At 43.5% G+C, this 18864-nt stretch overlaps 2 protein-coding genes across 7 annotated transcripts in view; one reads left to right on the top strand and one right to left on the bottom strand.

Moving 5' to 3' along the window:
• The window catches only part of LOC310707013 (lysosomal enzyme trafficking factor-like), a 31284-nt gene extending 22760 nt beyond the window's left edge, over positions 1-8524 (top strand). For 2 of the 4 annotated variants that reach the window (XM_083503571.1, XM_083503570.1), the window contains one exon: positions 7275-8524. In XM_083503571.1, coding sequence (XP_083359697.1) covers positions 7412-7993 — 582 coding nt within the window. In that variant the 5' untranslated portion in view covers positions 7275-7411 and the 3' untranslated portion in view covers positions 7994-8524. Of the gene's footprint in view, positions 1-3635; positions 3704-4819; positions 5177-7274 lie in introns of those variants that run through there. The other 2 variants (XM_083503573.1, XM_083503572.1) reach the window with 2 other exon arrangements.
• Positions 1-17708, bottom strand: part of FOXN3 (forkhead box N3) — a gene marked incomplete at its 5' end in the record, with an annotated part of 140900 nt that extends 123192 nt beyond the window's left edge. For all 3 annotated transcript variants that reach the window (XM_083502584.1, XM_083502585.1, XM_083502586.1), the window contains one exon: positions 17166-17708. In XM_083502584.1, coding sequence (XP_083358710.1) covers positions 17166-17708 — 543 coding nt within the window. The remainder of the gene's footprint in view (positions 1-17165) is intronic.
• Positions 17709-18864: the final 1156 nt, after the last annotated feature.

Here is an 18864-nt window from a genome sequence, read left to right as displayed (position 1 = left end):
TAGCCACCATCCATCCTTAACCGCCTCCAGACATTCAGACAGGACCTTCACTGGTTCCAATTTGAAAGAGAGGTAAAGATGGGTATCATCCACATACTCGTGAACACTCAGCCCAAACCCCTGATGATCTCTCCCAGCGGATTCATATAGATGTTGAAAGGCTTGGGGGAGAGGACGGAGCCCTGAGGCACTCCACAAGTGAGAGTCCAGGGGTCTGAACACTCATCCCCCAACACCACTTTCTGGACACGGCCCAGGAGGAAGGAGCGGAACCACTGTATGACAGTGCTCCCAGCTCCCAACCCTTCTAGTCGGTCCAGAAGGATACAATGGTCAATGGTATCAAAAACTGCTGAGAGATTCAGCAGAACTAGGAAACAGCTTTCACCCTTGTACCTAGCCTGCTGGAGATCATTGACCAGCGGGACCAAGGCTGTTTCAGTCCCATGATGGGGCTCAAATCCTGATTGGAAGGGATGTGCGCACACGTGTATATCTGATGAGTTTCAATGAGGTATGTTTTATTACAACATGTAGGCTACCGTGAGAATAATTTGACTGAAAGATACGATATAAAATGCATACTTAGGTGGGTTGCAGATAGCAGCGGTATAATGCAACGCAACAGAGCAAAGTAACACAAGGGAAGGAACTTGTTATAATTTTAATCGTTTTATTTAAAAAACACACCATCCCAGCCTGCTCTTGCAAACAAGATTTCAGCGCAACACTCTCCTACTTGATTGCCCAAAACAAGGTTATGCAACTGTCTTCCCATGTTGTGGTGACGGAACAAACAGCTTGTTCTTACATGACTACCTAATCTCTTTTTTCGATGAAAATGTATTCAAATTTCCCACCCCCTCCCGTTATCAAGCAAGCCAACACACACAGAGACACATCTGAGAAACCTGATTTAGCTCTTAGTCCATTGTACACTAGCTTGGGTGTAAACCCTCCATAACTCTTTGGTACTTATTTCAAACCAAACATACCTACATCTGGTGTGTATATGTATATGTATATGTATATGTATATGTGTATATGCAATAACAATAATAATAGTCCTTCTTGACAGATAACCCAACTGAAGTTTGCATATATATATAAAATAAAATTATTATTATTATTATGCACAGCTATCAAAGCAGTAAGCAACAGAACACCGCAAAAATAATTATCATAACCGTTAGGTAGAGATGGCCAAACTGCCTTCTGTTGAGTGGTAGAATATTATTAACTAAGGGATGAAGAACACAGGAATAAGCACCTTTACACCGTGCAAAATGGTGCCACTTGGGTAACAATAAACAATAAAATTATGTCAGGGATTTAAACATAGCTTTTTCCACCAGGTCTGCTGCAAGGAACAGACCTCTCTAAGAACCAAACAAGGTTACAGCAATGAGTCTTGGTTTTCAATTCCTCAGAGCAGAGGATCTACGTAATTTAGAAAGAATCCTTCCCAAAGTAGTGCAGCAGAGCTCTAGTGACTGCTCACCAAGGTACGCTATGCCCCTTCCCCTCAATGCACTAATATCCCTTGATGGGTCAAAAGGCTAGGACTAAGGAGAAGCATATCTCTTCCTTTTTTTTCCAACTAAGATGGTGATGTAGGAGAGCTCAAGAGGACTGCTGGAATTTACACCAGGAAAACAACAAGCCGCTCACTTCCTTTTGATGACATATGAACTAGGAAACTAAATGGAGGATCCAGGTTTTACTGCAACACTTTTCACATGTTCAGCTGAACAAATTTTAGGGGAAGGGTGGAAGTAGAGAGCAGGATTGTTCCACTTTTTCACCTTATATGCATATTAATATGAAGATGCAAAAAACTGACTGTGCACATCCACGTGAGTAGCTAGAGTCCATGCTGTGGATAAAGCCTGCGAACACAGGATTTCATGCCATCACCTAGATGCATCCATAGGGGTAGCAGGGAAAGTGGCTGTGAGCGGGCACAAAACTGCTTACCTCCTGTACATGTGAAAGGGACTTGTACAAATAGGGTTTTTTTTGGGGGGGGGAGTACCTTGCTTACAGTGGTACAGTGGTGCCTCGCAAGACGAAATTAATTCGTTCCGCGAGTTTTTTCGTCTTGCGAAGCACGGTGTCGGAAAAGTTTTGGAAAAGCTTCAAAAATTGCCAAAAACCTCAAAAAAGGCTACCACACCACGTTCTATGAGTTACTCATCGAAGTCAAGTCGCAACTGTATTAACGGTGTTAAGAAAAAGGAAACAAACTTGCAAAAAACGCAAGACGTTTTCGTCTTGCGAAGCAAGCCCATAGGGAAATTCGTCTTGTGAAGCAGCTCAAAAACTGCAAAACCCTTTCGTCTAGCGAGTTTTCCGTCTTGCGAGGCATTCGTCTTGCGGGGCACCACTGTACAATTCACCTGCCCCTGTACCAGGAAGGACAGTTGGGAGGAAGGAGGAGGAGGAGGAGGAGAGAGACAAGAAAAGGCACCAGAAGCAACTGGTACAGAAGATTTGAATGAATATTACCAGAAACTCTCTCTTCTTTTGCAAAAAGCAAAACACCTGCCCATATCACAAAACTTCACAGCTCAGCAATCACTAGGACCAGATTTCTTTTTCCTTCTTAGGAATGTAAGCTCAGATCGTTAGGACTCTATATGGACTGCCAAACTCTTTGATCCTAGTGAATGCAGATTCCTAAACACACTTACTGAAAATTGCCTCCACTACAGATTCAAGACAGTAACAGTAAAGGAGAAGGAATCTAGAGTTTTAGCCTTAAAGCAACCACACCCACCCACCCCACAAATCTTGAGATAGTGGTGCGTGTCACCATTCGCATGCAGGTACACACAAAGGGATGCTAATGTTTGGGTTTTCAAAACTGCATTCAGATGAAGCTTCTCTGCAAGCACCAATTCTTGTAAAGAAAGGGTGATCCCAGCATTTGCCTGTATAATGGAATACAGCTAGACTTCCCTGGGGGTGGGAAGTCGAATAGCAAATGCTCAGCAGGCTTTGGAATGTTCTCCTCCCCTTACTGAACCGAAATTCTCCATCATTTAGCAGGAGGCACTTCCCAGAAGCTTAAATACTTGATGAGATACCATGGAAGAGGAGAGGAGAGAAGTAAACTAGGGCAAGGAGAATGTCAACTTCTGCAAGGAGGTTCACAGAAGCCAAGAGGAGAAATCATAGGAAGGACAGTTGGGAGGAAGGAGGAGGAGGAGGAGGAGGAGGAGAGAGACAAGAAAAGGCAGCAGAAAATTTATGGCTGGCAGCCTCTGCCTCATAGGCTCAGAAGGGAACTCCCATCAGTAAGGCAAAGGATGGGAACAAATGTCCTCACGGTGAACTTCGTTCCCGTTTCCTATAAACACACACAAAGCCACATGGTCTGCAGCCAACACCTTGCTACCCAAAGGCCCCCAAAGGGCAAATACTTTAGCCAGCTCCATGCCTCCCAAAAAAACAAAGGCTGCAACAAAAGATGTTCACGGTCCCCTTAATCGGCAACAGCACTAGTGGGCACTTCCATAATTACAGCAGACCTGCATAATGCATTTGAAGCTTCACAGGCCTTTACCCTGAAAGCCGAGGATCTGCCACATCAGTAACTCTGTTGCTAGGGCAACTGCTTACTTTCCATATCAACTGCAAACTCGTTGCTACGGAGACGCATATACAAGAAAAATTCCTCTCCATAGCCAAGGACCAGATGGTAAGGGAAGCCAGGAAGAGTCATGGGCTAAAGGGATTGTACTAAATGGGACACATACTAGGGCATTCAGATCTATGTACTAGGAAACAGGATGAAATCTGAGCAATTGAATATGTAGGTCTAGCAATAAGGAGAGATATAAAAGGGGGGAAGGAGAAAAAAACCTCCCATGTTATGCTCATGGTGGTACCATTAAGATTTAGTGCTTGTATATAACTAGCTGACATGTGTTAACAAGAAGGTTTGTAATGGTACTAATGCTCCCCTCTCCCCCAGCCTTCATTTTGCACACACTCACACAACATTTACTTTATTAAAAATAGGTTCATTTTGTTGTTGTTAAATCACTTTATCACTTTCCATGTCTGATTTTTTAATAAATCTAAATAAAAGTTTAGCATTAATCTTGTTGGAGAAGAATATTGGTATAGAAGACTCTCTGCAACCATCATAGTGAAGTCTAGAAGGTTGGAAATAAGCACGCAACGTATAAATGGATTACATGAAAAACAGATCAAAACACATACACAATTACTCCACAGAAGAAAGTGTACTGATCAAACCAGGAGTGGGGGAAGAGATGAACCACAGCACTAAAGAAAGGCTCTGGTATTTAAGAAGCCATACCGAGTGCCCAATGTTTGCTAACTATCACCCTGTTTCACAACCAGTCGAAAGACTGTTTATATGCAGTGCTGTTCTTAATACCACACATTTAGTTCCTTGAAAGCTCCTCTGAAAACAATGGGATTTATAAATAAATGTAAGACAATACACATCAGAAGACTTTGCTCTTTCAGATGTCTGGACAAAAACATGGCTGTTACCCAAGGTTTTTCATTAATTGTTCTCTTGGCTTTATTATTTTATCTGAAGTTACCTCCATGATTTATTTTCTTTCATTGCAATATTTGGATGCTATTTTTGAAATTTTCATATGCTTTTATGTGCTGTGTGGCCTGAAGATACTGCACATATTTGGGCTGTTGCCTTTTAGGAGAAACACCCAAACCACAGAGTGCACTGACACAGGGCAAAAATATCTCAGCCGCCTCAAATGGGGCCATATTGTTTTGCTCTGTTTTCCACAGTTTCAGAAAGCAGTGCCGCCACTGAGAAGGCCCTGTTCTATCAATCTAACCTCCCTTACGGATGCAACTCTGAACAGAATCTTGCATTCTGATGGGCTCATACAGAGAGGACTCTCTTTGGTACACAGGTCACAATTCCAGAACAGAGTCATCAGTTTCAAGTAGTAGAGAGACAAACGCCCCAACTGTGAATTGGTAATTAACTACTGCACAAAACTTGCATTTGGAACAAGTTCATCTTCTGAGGTTACAGTCCTGCCCTCTTTCCCACCAACCCAGCAGGATCTGGGAGTTCGGCGACCGACCTTAATGTTCTTGACCGAGCACAAACAAAAAGCTGCCTCCCATATTTCCAGCAATTGTCTTCTCTGCCACCCATCAGGTCGGTGTTTGTTAGCATTTCAGCGCTCTTCCCCCAGCATCAAGCCAAGAGAGATCTGAAGCTGTACAACAAGCAATTCAAAAACCACACACTTTTTTTAAAATAAAGCACCCATGTTTCATCCAAGTTTACTTTCAACTTTTAAAAAAAAAATGGAGGGGAGGAGAAAAAATGGGAGTTAAAAGAAAGTGATAGAAGATGGGTGTGAATGCAGAAATAATACTGAACATGCAGATAACAAGTGGGACCTAAAACACATCAACAGTTTGCAGTGTTCAGGGTTCCAGCCAGTGAGTCATGACCTCTCGTGGGATTCTCCGTTCCATTTCTGCCTCATTCCCCCAGTTCCCCCACGGCAGTGAGCCAAAGGCCACAAGGCATGCTTTGTCCTTATTGGACAGTTGTGGTTCCCTCTTAAAGTTGTTTTGTACACCTACAACCTTTGGGTTTCCCTCAAGCTTGCTGATACCTCCTTCTCGTGCATAGATGGTGCTATAAATTAGTTCACGGTTAGTACATGGGATACTGAATTGTCAGTAGGCAAAGCCTGACAGCATTTCTCATCTGTTCTTGGATATATTAGAAGAGATTGTCTAGCTGCAAATCTCATTCAGCAGGCAAGTCATTAAATGGTAATCTGTGGCAATGAATTATACCAATGTAGCTACACTTACAAAATAGAGGCAGCATAAATTCAAACTGAATACTGCAGAAAGATGAACAAGTCATCTCAACTGCAAAATATAAGGGTGGAGAGGGAGACACTATTTTCTTTTGGTCTACTGGTGTCTTCAAAGTGTACAAGTGGATTTCTTGAATCACCATGTTTCACTTATGTGGTTATAAGCTGTTAACTAGGAATACCACATTATACTACTTTAACAGCCATGGTTTACAGTAATTGTGAAATTTATCAGTGAAAAACAGCTGAAAACAATGCGAAACATTTTAAAATAATTAATAATATACTCTTTTGCTCCATATTTGTTGCACACAACAAAAGAGCATGCAGCCTTCGAACAACTAGATGCGTGAACAACTGACAGAATGCCGCTGGGTGCTTTGCACGCCTTATCTCTCTCACGAGTGCCTGTGGAAACACATCCAACACATGTCTACATCCACACTGTAATTATATCATTGAGGTGTGCCACCTGATGTAATACAGCACGCAAAATACAGCACTTTGCTTGGAAAATGTTAACGCCACCCTCCAGCAATGGGGCTGAGCTAAGAGGAGGGCTCCTTCCTCTGCCTGACTGCTCATTCACCTGCATACAGTTCTTGCTCACCCATGACTTCCAGGCTAGTGTTTTAAGGTGGCTTTAAGTGTATAAAAGATTTTTTTTGGGGGGAGGGGTTGAGCAGAGATGCCTGCAGCCCTTCCTGCCTTCCAGATCCTGCAGCGCAGCCTTTCTCAACCTGTGGGTCCCCAGATGTTGTTGAACTGCAACTTCCATCACCCCTAGCTAGCAAGGCCAGAGCTCAGGGAAGATAGGAGTTGTAGTCCAACAACATCTGGGGACCCACAGGTTGAGAACCGCTGCTGTAGTGTATGGGTAGGCAAACTAAGGCCTGGGGGCCGGATCTAGCCCAACCGCCTTCTAAATCCGGCCCCCGGATGGTCTGGGAATCAGCGTGTTTTTATATGAGTAGAATGTGTCCTTTTATTTAAAATGCATCTCTGGGTTATTCGTAGGGCATAGGAATTTGTTCATTTTTTTCTCTCCAAAATATAGTCCAGCCCCCCACAAGGTCTGAGGGACAATGGACTAGCCCCCTGCTGAAAAAGTTTGCTGACCCCTGCTGCAGAGGTTGCATTATTTGTTAGGAAGAAGACAGCACCTGAAATCCCTTCATAGAGCACTGATGTCCAGTGAAAGGCAAAAAGCAAAAAACTGAACTTCACGAATAAACCATTTATTTTAGGCCGGGAAGGGGCTGAGAGAAGCAAACACAATTAACCAGTGCCCATAATTCTCACAGCTGACAAGAACTGTAAAAGGCTATTTTGCATCCACTGCAGCCTCTCAAAAGATTTCAGAAATATGTCATCTCCTAAACTCTTTTCTTTTACGTTCCCCTTTTATTTATTTAGCAAGTATTGAAGATTACAGACATCAAACTCATCAGCTTGTGGACAATAGTGAAGGTGACACTGCCTGTAAAGGGGAAACAGTCTGAAGTGAAGCACAGAAAGTCTTGGTTTTGGACCCTCCTCACGTGACGGCAGCCATGTCACACGGCACCAGAAGCAGAGCTCGAAAGGGGCAGGCCCCAGGTGGGCGGTGGAAGGGATGGACTCAAAGAGCGGCTCGGCAGGAGCGGCGGTGGGGTGACAAGGGTTGGGCCACCCGCGCTCCCTCCTCCTGCCTGTTCATTCCCGTGTTTTCCTGCGGAGGAAGGTTCAGAGCATGGAGAATGATGAACTTCTGTCAGAGGATGGGATGGATTGGTGTGGGATTATACTTAATAGCAAGTGCAGCAGCATTTTACTATGTCTTTGAAATCAATGAGACTTACAACAGACTGGCACTGGAGCACATCCAGCAACCTCCTGAAAAACTGAGAGAAGAAACCACCTGGATGCACTCCTTAAAAACACGGCTGCTGTCCGTACCCTTTTGGCTGTGGACTATTATCTTCTTGATCCCTTATTTGCAAATGTTCCTGTTCCTTTATTCCTGTACAAGAGCTGATCCCCAAATGGTGGGCTACTGTATCATTCCTCTTTGCCTGGCTGCCATTTGCAAACGTCCCCAAACATTTGCGAAGGCCTCCAACCAAATTAGCAGACTGCAACTGACTGACACTTAAACCCATCTGTTTCCCGATGAGCGCTTTTAGATAACCTGAAGGATCTTGGCTGCATCAGTTGAATATACAAACGGAATGTGAAATTCTTTTTCTTCACGTTAACTACTGAATAGAGTATTAACCTTCTATTTTTCGAATAAGTTGAGTATGGTTGCATTCCATTTGGTGGAATAACTGAGCTTTCTTTGAGACTAGAGGATGACATTCTTTATATTTGCCCTATAATGCAGAATTTCTTCACTCCTGAAGTTTTTGTGGAGAAAACCTATTTGAAACCTTATTTCACTGTGCACGCCCCCTTTTAACTTCAAGCTTCCCTCAATGATTTACAGCCCCAAGTGCAAATACATATAGAGGAACTGCCGGGTAAACAGACAACTTCTAAACAATGATCAATCCTAAACAAGCATTTGCTTTCCATTTAAAGTTAGCTGTGTACTCACTTTGCTTCTATTGTGGAAGAGAAGACGAGTCCACGTGTGTAATAAAGACCTGAAGAATCGCAACCACACAGTGGAGCGCTCACAAAAATTGCAAAGTTTCAACTGAATTAGATTATTTTTGGAACTGCTGAAACTATAGAGAAGTTGAAGCAAAGGGGATAGGGAAGCAGACACAAGATTGTTCAGAAGACTGGAAAGATCATGAGCATTATATCTAAGACAATTGTGGCTACTTTTTTTTGTCTTCTGGACATGTTGGGTAAGAGAGCAGGCTCTTAACTAGTCGAGTGGGGAGAATCAGACATTTTAGAGCTGATTAATAAGTGTGTCTTAAGGAACACTTGCAATAAGTTAGGAAATGAGATAATCACAAGCATAGAGAAAGACATATATATACTCTCTCTCTCTTTCTCTTTCTCTCTCTCTCTCTCTCTCTCTCTGTGTGTGTGTACACACACACACACACACCCCAAAACAAAAACGACAGCAGCTTTGATGTTAAGATACCTGAAGTAAAATGTCCACTTTCCATTTAATCAATATTTTTCTGTGCTAAAAGCAGATATATAGCAACAATGGAAAAACTCTACTGTTGTGTGTGCCTGTGTTTAATAAAAAGAAAAACACTAGTGCAAAAAAACAACAACACTTGAAACTGGGTAAGATGCAATATACATGCAACTTCTATTTAGACGCAGTGCTGTGTAGCATCTTCTGTTTCTCTGCAATGTACACTTCAGTATTAAGTAAGGGGTATCAAGAGCATACAGTGAAAACCAATCTCACCCAACAAACAACTCTGCCTGCTATTTATAGCAACTCTGGGCCACTTAAGATATAGGAAATGCAAATAAGGTCAGCATGTCATCTTTTACTGGGCCAGTTTAATAGGATATGCAGACTTTTAAACATAAATCTTCGTCATGCATATAATTGTATCTTTCCGTTCCTGTCCCATCAAGCCACCATCTACACACTAGCAGTAACAAATAAAAGTCCTCATCAGAGAATTAATAAAATTCACACAATTAGTACATATACCCAAAGACATCACTGCAACCCATTTATTGGGTAAGGGGGGGGGGACACCTTATACAGTCATACCTCATGTTGTGAACGCTGAGGGTTATGTTTTTTCAGGTTGTGTCCTGTGGCGACCCAGAGGTACTGGAAAGGGTTACTTCCGGGTTTCGCCACTCACGCATGCGTAGACGTGCAAAATGACATCACGCGCATGCGCGGAAGCGGTGAATTGCTCCAGAATGGATCCCGTTCGCAACCAGAGGTACCACTCTATTCCACTTCTTTTCTCCAAGTGAATTCAAGGCAACTTACAAAACACAACCTCACAATAAAATAGAAGCCATATTTCAAACCACACAGCATAAAATCACAACCAGGAAAGGAAACAGCATTCAAGTAATGACTAGAGAAACATTCAGTCAAGCGTCTTCATAAACAGCCACGTTAAATTTAACCAGCAATCTAAAACCATCCTGGTGTCAGGAGCAACACAAGCACTGTATTGCTCTCAGACTAAAGAGGATTTAATTCCTTAAAAAAAAAAAAGCTACAGTATTATTATTATTTTTTAAAGCCTAGTTAAAAATGCCATCTAAAATGAATCCAAACATATTAAAGCAAAACCAATACATACTTCTTTAAACTGAATATGTCAACCAGTCTCAAATACATTATGTTAGGACTGTAAGAATGAACTTAGAATATCTGTCTGTTCAGCTTATGCATTACAAATATGGTACAAAATATAATGAGCCATACTTTAAAAATAAATTAATTAATGGGCTTGATAATAGTGATAAGGAACTGGCAAATCTTCCAGTGCCTCACTTTGATCCTGTACCCAACTAAGCCTATGGGGGTAATCTTATGCTGACTAACTAGCTGAGCTCTGCAACTTGCTCTGTTTTCAAATTATGAATATGCATTACTAGCACATATTACCTGTACCTACCAGCAGTTGCTTCCTGGAAAAATTCTAGATCATGGGTCTACAAGTAAACGCCTTTCTCATTATTATTTTGAGTGTGCCAAGACAGAAATGCAATCAGAAAAAGTTTTTTAAAAAAACAAAAACATGACTAATGGCAACTGTCCCCCTGCAGTCCTCATGTGGAAGATCCCAATACAGCAGTCTTTGGCAACCTGGCACATTCCAGGCGTTGGGTCTACAAATCCCATCAGCCCCAAGCATACTGTTTGGTAATCCAAAACATCTTGAGGGCATCAGGTTGGCAAAGGCTGAGCTGGAGCATAACAGAGCCTCTTTCCCCCTCCCTCTGAGGTATGTACACAAAGGTGAGTGTGCTGGCACAGAGTCAGCCTATTTCTTTAAGCATCTTCTAACCTCCCCCCTCTGCTCAGTCAAAATGTCTTCTTTGCCCCATAAGCCAGGGGCAGTCAATATAGTGTCATCCAGATGTTGCTGAACTCCCATCAGGGCCAGCCAGCATGACCACGGTCATATGAAGTAAGTTAGGTAAAGGGACCCCTGGCCATTAGGTCCAGTCGTGGCCGACTCTGGGGTTGCCTCGCTCATCTCGCTTTATTGGCCGAGGGAACCGGTGTACAGTTTCCGGGTTATGTGGCCAGCATGACTAAGCCACTTCTGATGAACCAGAGCAGCGCACGGAAACGCCGTTTACCTTCCCACCGGAGCAGTACCTATTTATTTATGTGCCCTTTGAGGTGTTTTCGAACTGCTAGGTTGGCAGGAGCAGGGACCGAGCAACGGGAATTCGAACCGTCGACCTTCTGATCAAGGGTCCTAGGCTCTGTGGTTTAACCCACAGCACCACCCGTGTCCCAATATGAAGTGAGTTACGATCCCATTAATATCTGGAGGACACCAGGCTGGCTACCCCTGCCCTGGGAGGTAGGATCCTGCCCTCTGCCAGTGTTAGAAACACAGATATACAAGCTAGGGGGCGAATGGCACATTAAACCTGGGTTACATTTGGCACAACAGATGTCTATTTGCCAGGGGGTTGGACCACATGACTCTTGGGGTCCCTTCCAATGCTACAATTCTACGATCTCAACTACATTGCTTGACTGTAATTTGCTCTGACAACAATTCACTTGTCCCAATACGGGAGGAGAAACACACACAGTGGAAACGGAAATGGAATTACCTATGGAATGAGAGGCTTTTAAACTGCGGTCGCCCACCAGGTGCCCAGAAATCTCCATGTAGTCATACCTGGACCCATGCCAGTAGCAAAATGCACCTAGCACCTGGCTAATTTCTAACACTGCCCTCTTAATATGTGCGTATAATTTCAAACCAATATCCTTCTGCAGCTAGGCATAAAATTAAATTAACAATCATCTGATAACCTTTCAACTGTTTGAGAAAATGTTTTTGTTTAAAGAAACAGCGTGTTGTTGTTTGGTTGTTTAGTCGTGTCCAACTCTTCATGACCCCATGGACCAGAGCACGCCAGGCACTCCTGTCTTCATGATCCCCTTCATGGATCACTGCCTTGCCGTGGCGAAGGGGCTTGAATAACTCAGAGAAGCTATGAGCTATGCCATGCAGGGCCACCCAAGATGGACAAGTCATAGTGGAGAGTTTTGACCAAACGTGATTCACCTGGAGCAGGAACCGGCAAGCCACTCTAGTATCCCTGCCAAGAAAACTCCATGGACAAAGACAACAGAGAGCGTACCCTTCTTTTAAAGGCTCTGCCCAGTTAGAAATCAAAAATCAAAAATGGTTTCGGCCAACCACTGCTATCTATGCCCAGATCTATCTATGCAGATCCTGGTTTAAAGCTAATCTTTTTTCTTGATGTTGTAAAGCACGATTGAATCACCTTAATTTTTTTTAAAAAAACCAACAATCAGAACCCACCCTCCCTCTTATCTGCATCCTGATGCAACTCCTAAAAGACCTTTATCAGCTCTTTTCACCAAGCACCTACAAAGAGCTGGGGGGATGTTAATGTTAAATAAAAGATGGTTGTAACATCTGGGACTTTTAGTTTAGGGGAAAGGCAAGTAAGAGGTGACACGATAAAAGTTGGTGGCATGGAGAAAGCGGGTAGAGAGAAGTTTGTCTCCCTCTCTCATAACCCTAGAATTAGTGGACATCCAATGAAGATGAATGCTGGAAGATTTGGGACAAATAAAAGAAAGGACTTCTTCACACAGTTAAATTATAGAACTCGCTCCCAGGGGAAGCAGTGATTGCCACCAATCTAAAGGTAAAGGTAAAGGTACCCCTGCCCGTACGGGCCAGTCATGTCCGACTCTGGGGTTGCGTGCTCATCTCACTTAAGAGGCCGGGAGCCAGCGCTGTCCGCAGACACTTCCGGGTCACGTGGCCAGCGTGACGAAGCTGCTCTGGCGAGCCAGCACCAGCGCAGCGCACGGAAACGCCGTTACCTTCCCGCTATAAAGCGGTACCTATTTATCTACTTGCACTTTTTAGGGGTGCTTTCGAACTGCTAGGTGGGCAGGAGCTGGGACCGAACGACGGGAGGTCACCCCGCCGTGGGGATTCGAACCGCCGACCATACGATCGGCAAGTCCTAGGCACTGAGGTTTTACCCACAGCGCCACCCGCGTCCCGGCCACCAATCTAGAATACTTTAAAAGAGGATTAGACAAATTCATGGAGGAGATGGCTACTGATGGCTGCTCAAGGACTATGCTCTGCCTCTACAGCTGGAGGCAGTGATGCTTCTGAATACTAGATGCTGGGAAGCCCAGGACGGGAGAGTACTTCTGTACTGGAAGCTTGATTGCAGGTTTCCCACAGGCATCTGGTCGGCCGCTTTGAGAACAGGATACTGAACTAGATGGGCCATTGGCCTGATCCAGCAGGCTGTTCTCATGTTCTGATGAGCAAGAGAATGATCTGTGGATGCTTGGTGCCAAAGGGAGGTGTAGAAGAGAAGAGACCACTGCAGACTACTGTATTGCAGAGTTCAACTTCCTTCTGTCCTTCCATAGCTAAACAACACATACCATTTATGATCAAGGTTTTCTGGGATTATCCTCTTAACTGAAGGTTAAAAGAACACATCTCTGTTGCATGCTTTAACATTCAAGCAAAAATCAGGACTAGCTGATGTGGTACCTGCCAGATTTTGCAGGCTACAACTCTCCATCGTTCTCCACCATCTTGGCTAATAGCTAGGGATGATGAGAGTTGTAATCCAAAGTATCTGGAGGACAATACATCAATGACCCCTGCCACAAAACCAGGATTTGTACTTGCACCACTCATTTTTCCTGGCACACATACATAGGCCAGTTGACTGGAATGCTGAACAGTAGCACCTTCACCAACACCAAATAACAGAAACTGAAGTAATACAGTGGTACCGCTGGTTACGTACTTAATTCGTTCCGGAGGTCTGTTCTTAACCTGAAACTGTTCTTAACCTGAAGCACCACTTTAGCTAATGGAGCCTACCACTGCTGCCGCACCACTGCCAAAGTTCTTAACCAGAGGTACTATTTCTGGGTTAGCGGAGTCTGTAACCTGAAGCATATGTAACCCGAGGTACAACAATCACTTCAGGCCTGCAGAGATAGTTGGTACCATTTCTCTCTTTTGGCAATTGGGAGAGGGTGGGGAAGCATACCCAATGCCCACTATGCCATTTCTACTTTCTAGCATTTTGAAGAAACAGGATGGGAAAGTTTACGCCTGGCCAAATAATTAAAGATTTTTTGTTTATTATTATTATTATTCTTTTGAGAGTGTTCTTGACCATTTAGTCACCAGGAGAGTCCGAATAACCATACTCTTACCTGCCACTTACTTTGCTTACGTAACAAATAAAGTTCCTAAATTTCATCCGCTTTGATTTAAATGAAGCCTCCTTACTGCACACAGGCAAATCTTGCCTCAGCAGCTGTTTGCAAGATGCATCCTCCCACTGAAATGAGGACATGCTTCTAACACAGCTACATAAGCAACTAGCATTCTGCAAGCAAGATACCTCAACCCCTTCACCTTTCAAATTATACAAAGGAAAGAGCCACGCAACAGAAATGTGCTCATAGGATTTTGTTGTTGGGAGCTGTCTGTCTCGAGAGACAATGGAAAGGAATTCTGGGGGTGAAATCAAACTGCTGCGACAGTAGCACTGAAGTGATCTCCCCAGGGTGAAAGGTCCGGGGTTGCCCAGATTACAAGATCCCCTTCTTGGCCTCACTGATGTGGTCCAAAGGAAAGCAGAGCGACCCATTTGGCACCAGCTTGGCTGCAGGAGTTGCCCAAAGAAGGCATACAAGGCATTATCCAACCTGATTAGAGACAGCATTCTGGAATTCTTGGGATAGTGATTTTTATTATTATTATTATTATTTTGTACTTAAATATAAGAGTCTCAGAAGAAGCCACAAGACGTTACCAGGTCATTACAATGGTCCAAAGAAAGGTCTTTAGCCATACGATATAGCTCAGCTGCTAAAACTATAGGGATGGACCAGGGCCCTATGGCAGAGTGCATGTTGCTCATGCAGAAAGTCCAACATTCAATTCTTGGCATCTCCAGTTAAAAGGCTCAGGTAGCAAGTTATGAAAGAAGACCTCTTCCTGAGATTCTGGAGAGGTGCTGCCTTCATCCTTGGCCATGCTACCTGAGGCTGATGGACAAATCGCCTGACCTAGCACAAGGCAGATTCCTAAGTAAAGCAAATGGATATTTGATCCCAAGCAGGCACACAGCTCAAGCTCCCTGCAATATCGCTAGCAAAGAAGTTGAGTATGTGAAATACTTTCTCCTTGAAGATACCAGAACTTCACCTCATCCCACCTCATGTCTCAACTCAAGCACAGAAAAGAACAGGCCAAGCCTTTATTCTGCAATCGAAATTTTCCCCCAGACACACTGGTCTGCGTGGATGTACGTACAAGAGTATTTGTAGCTTCATCTCTCCTGAGCCTAAGCACCACTAAAAGCCCCATGTAACAGAAGGCAACACGCATAGTAAACCAACAGTTCATAACAAGAACAACAGTGGATGCAAGGTCACCCAGGAACCTTTACATTTGATTCTAGGAATAAGGAAGGAACTGCAAATATTTTCAAGGTTTACTCCAATTATCAGAGATGCAACCTGTCTAGGAAAGATTCGCCCCCCTCAAAAAAATGTTTATAGAAGTAACTAAGTGAAGAACAATGTTCAACCCAACCTCTGCGGTTTACATGCATCTAGTACTCCTAGCGGTGCAGCAATAAAACTGCTGGCACATTTGCATAGCTAAGCAGTGTCTGGTCAAGTATGGTTTCAAATTGGATGGGAACCACATTCCTGCACTGAAGGAGGTTAAACTAAATGAGCCTTGGGGTCCCTTCCAATTCTACAATTCTAGGATTATAGTATAGCAGGAAACCATCACCCAAGCACAATATTTCATGTTATTCATGGAGAGACAAGATGGGAGGTTTTTTCTGAAAGCCATGTACAACATGCATTTATACAAACAGCACTTTCTTACAGCTGTCTAGACAAAGATTTGAATGCTGTTAAAAATGAACTATTCAAGAGCAAATACTGGCTCTTGGAATGCAATGAACTAAAAATGGGAGGATGGGAAGAATAGACACAGGACTGTTTGTTGCATTTTAAACATGGATGGGAGGAGGCTTTTGCTTTCTGCTTGACAGCAGTTTGCTGTGTTGTCTGATGCGAGAAGATGTGGTGAACACAAAGTCTTGTGCAAACCATGGTTTCTGAAACTGTCTTGTTTGGCCTGATCACAGTTAGCATGAGTTGCAATTCCAGGTCCAGACAAGTGGGCAGACTGCGGTTTACTGGAGCTGAGGGTGAAACTGTCTGGTATCAACCTCCTGGCCACATGAGAAAGAGAGAACATTGTGCAGTCCCAGGACTGACTTTGGCTCGTGAACATTGCACTGAACCACGTGCAAATGATGTGCAAATGCAGGCAGTGAGTGAGCTAGGAAGTTTACAAACTGTCAAGGATTCATTCCCATCTTAAAGGCTTTTTAAGTCATTCAGCTGTCAGATCCTCAAAAAAAAAAATCACAAACTTGAATGCTACACTTAGGCAGCAATCCTATACCAATTCACCTAGAATAAAGTCCCACTGAACTCAATAAGGTTTACTTCTGAGTAGATGGAAGTCAAGCTCTCAATGCAGATTGATTGAGACAACTCGTTCTAGACCAGTCTTTTCCCAAACTGACACCCTCCAGATATTTTGGACAACTCCCATCAGCCCCAGGCAGCACATTGTCTCCAAATCTGAAGAAGGCATGTTCTGTATGGTTTTAGTCATTTCAGGAGGGTCAGGGGTTCACTCTCTCCAAGGGCCAACAGCTCCTGTTCCAGCTGGACTCTCTGCCTCCCCACCAGCTGCCCTGGGGGTATAACCCCAATGACTTTTAAAAATGCATTTTACTGCTGGCTTGCAAAGCATCCTGGACGGATTTGCATCCCAAAAGCCTGCCCTGTATTCTGTTAACTATAAGTTTTAGGATGTTTGTCCTGAGCAGGACCCAGAAGTTGAAGAGTGAGATGGGAAGAGTGAGAGCAACTAGGCGGGGGCGGGAAATACACTGAGAATATGACTAGATTTATGAACAAAGATCCTCTTAAGAATCACTGGAAGCTATTTCTCACAGATAAAAGAGAAGGAACAAAAGGCAGAATATAAACAATAGGAAATCACCATCAGCAGATCAAATGGGTTACACGGAGTAGTATCACTCCAGCCTCACCTGACTTCTGTCTTTGTCCACCTTCTTAAAACACTTATTCAGCGACAGATTATGCCTCACAGAGTTTTTCCATCCAGTGGGGGCATTTGCAAAATAAGGAAAGTGTTCCAAAATCCAGTTGTATATATCCTTTACAGGCAGCCGTTTGGTTGGAGAATCCTCAATGGCCATAAATATGAGGCAGCTAAAGGAGTAGGGTGGTTTGCAGTTGGGGTTTTGCTTGGCATCGTAGGGCATGTCGGCGTGAGCAGGTGATGGAGGGGTGTCGTCATCAAGGTCTTGTACTGGGCTAACACTTCTTAAGACCGAGTCCCCGAAACTTTTCAGCAAGTTCTTGCTCTCGTGCAACCAGTTCAAGTTGGTGAGCTCTTCATCCTCCATGGGACCTTTTTCCAACCGGAGGGCAGGTAAAGGAAAGTCTAAGTCCTCATCGTCGTGAAGCGTCTTTGCTAAGTCTCTATCCCGGTAACACTGGCTCAATCCACTGGAAACACTAATTCCCGAGCTTTCTGGCTTCTTACTGGGAGGCATAACTGGACCCATTTAGACGGAGACTCCTGGTAATAAATCCAAATTTTTAAAAAGAGTGTTAGCTGGTAAAGGTATAGACAGCATCACAACATTCTGGTAGCTTTTCCCCAGTCTACAATTTGGCCTTTTATGAATCCTACTTTTTTAAAAAAACAAGAAGACAGACTCACATAACATAAACACACATCCAGGCTTGTTAAGCAGGAAGATTCAGAAGCTAGAGCAGAAATGAGATTTCAATCGCTGGCATACAAATGAAGATGCTTCATTTTTGCCTTCTTGCAAAGCTCTAAAGTGGAGAGAAAGGTACTCATATATTCTAGGGGTCCTTCTTGAGGCTGCAATCCTACATTACACTTACCTGAGGAGTAAGCGCTATTAGAATCAGTGGGACTTACTTCTGAGCAAGCATGCCTAGGCTTGGAGGACTGCAAATATCGCTGGTCATGTCACTCCTACTGCTTGTAATAAGCACAAAAAATTGAGAGCTTAAGACCAGTTGCTTCAGATTAAGTTCAGCTGTTTCACTTCCAGTACGAACACTGCCACATTATAATTATAGCCTCTCTGGCTCAGTGCGCAAGCAGGCAAAACTCCATGTTTACACACACACACACACACACACACACACACACACACACACACTCTTACAGCCAAGTGTTCATTCTCTGCAGCTACCAACTTTTTGCCTCCAAAACAGCAGGGCAGAAGGATTCTGCAGCATGGGTTAAGAATCAAGCTCCAGGGATCAAAGGGAGGGGGAGAAGGAGACACAAAAGGAGATTCCACCCCAGTGAAACAAATTTAAATGAAACAAGAGTGAGCGATGGATATGATAAGCATGACTTAGAAGAAAGCATGAAGAATGACCTCATACACCAATCAGTAGAGTTGCTATACTGAGCCCAGAGAATAATAATAAGCAAAAATAGACAAGGCTTTAGTGCATTTTAATTATCTCAAACCAGGGTATTAAACAAAACAAGCTGCAACACATATAGAAAGAAGCTTGAATTTATGTAACACAAAAACATCCATACTCAATCTTCATAGTTCTTTCTTTCCCAAAAGTCAACTTCCAAATACACCTATAAGTATCAAGTCTGACTTCTGTGCTCAAGATTAAGCATCCACCTTACAATCCAAAGCATATCAACCCAGAAGTACC

Source organism: Podarcis liolepis (assembly GCF_965112155.1).
Source record: "Podarcis liolepis genome assembly, chromosome: 1".
Taxonomy (NCBI): Eukaryota; Metazoa; Chordata; class Lepidosauria; order Squamata; family Lacertidae; genus Podarcis; species Podarcis liolepis.
Note: the sequence above shows the minus strand (reverse complement) of the source record. Positions and strands in the feature narration are given on the sequence as shown.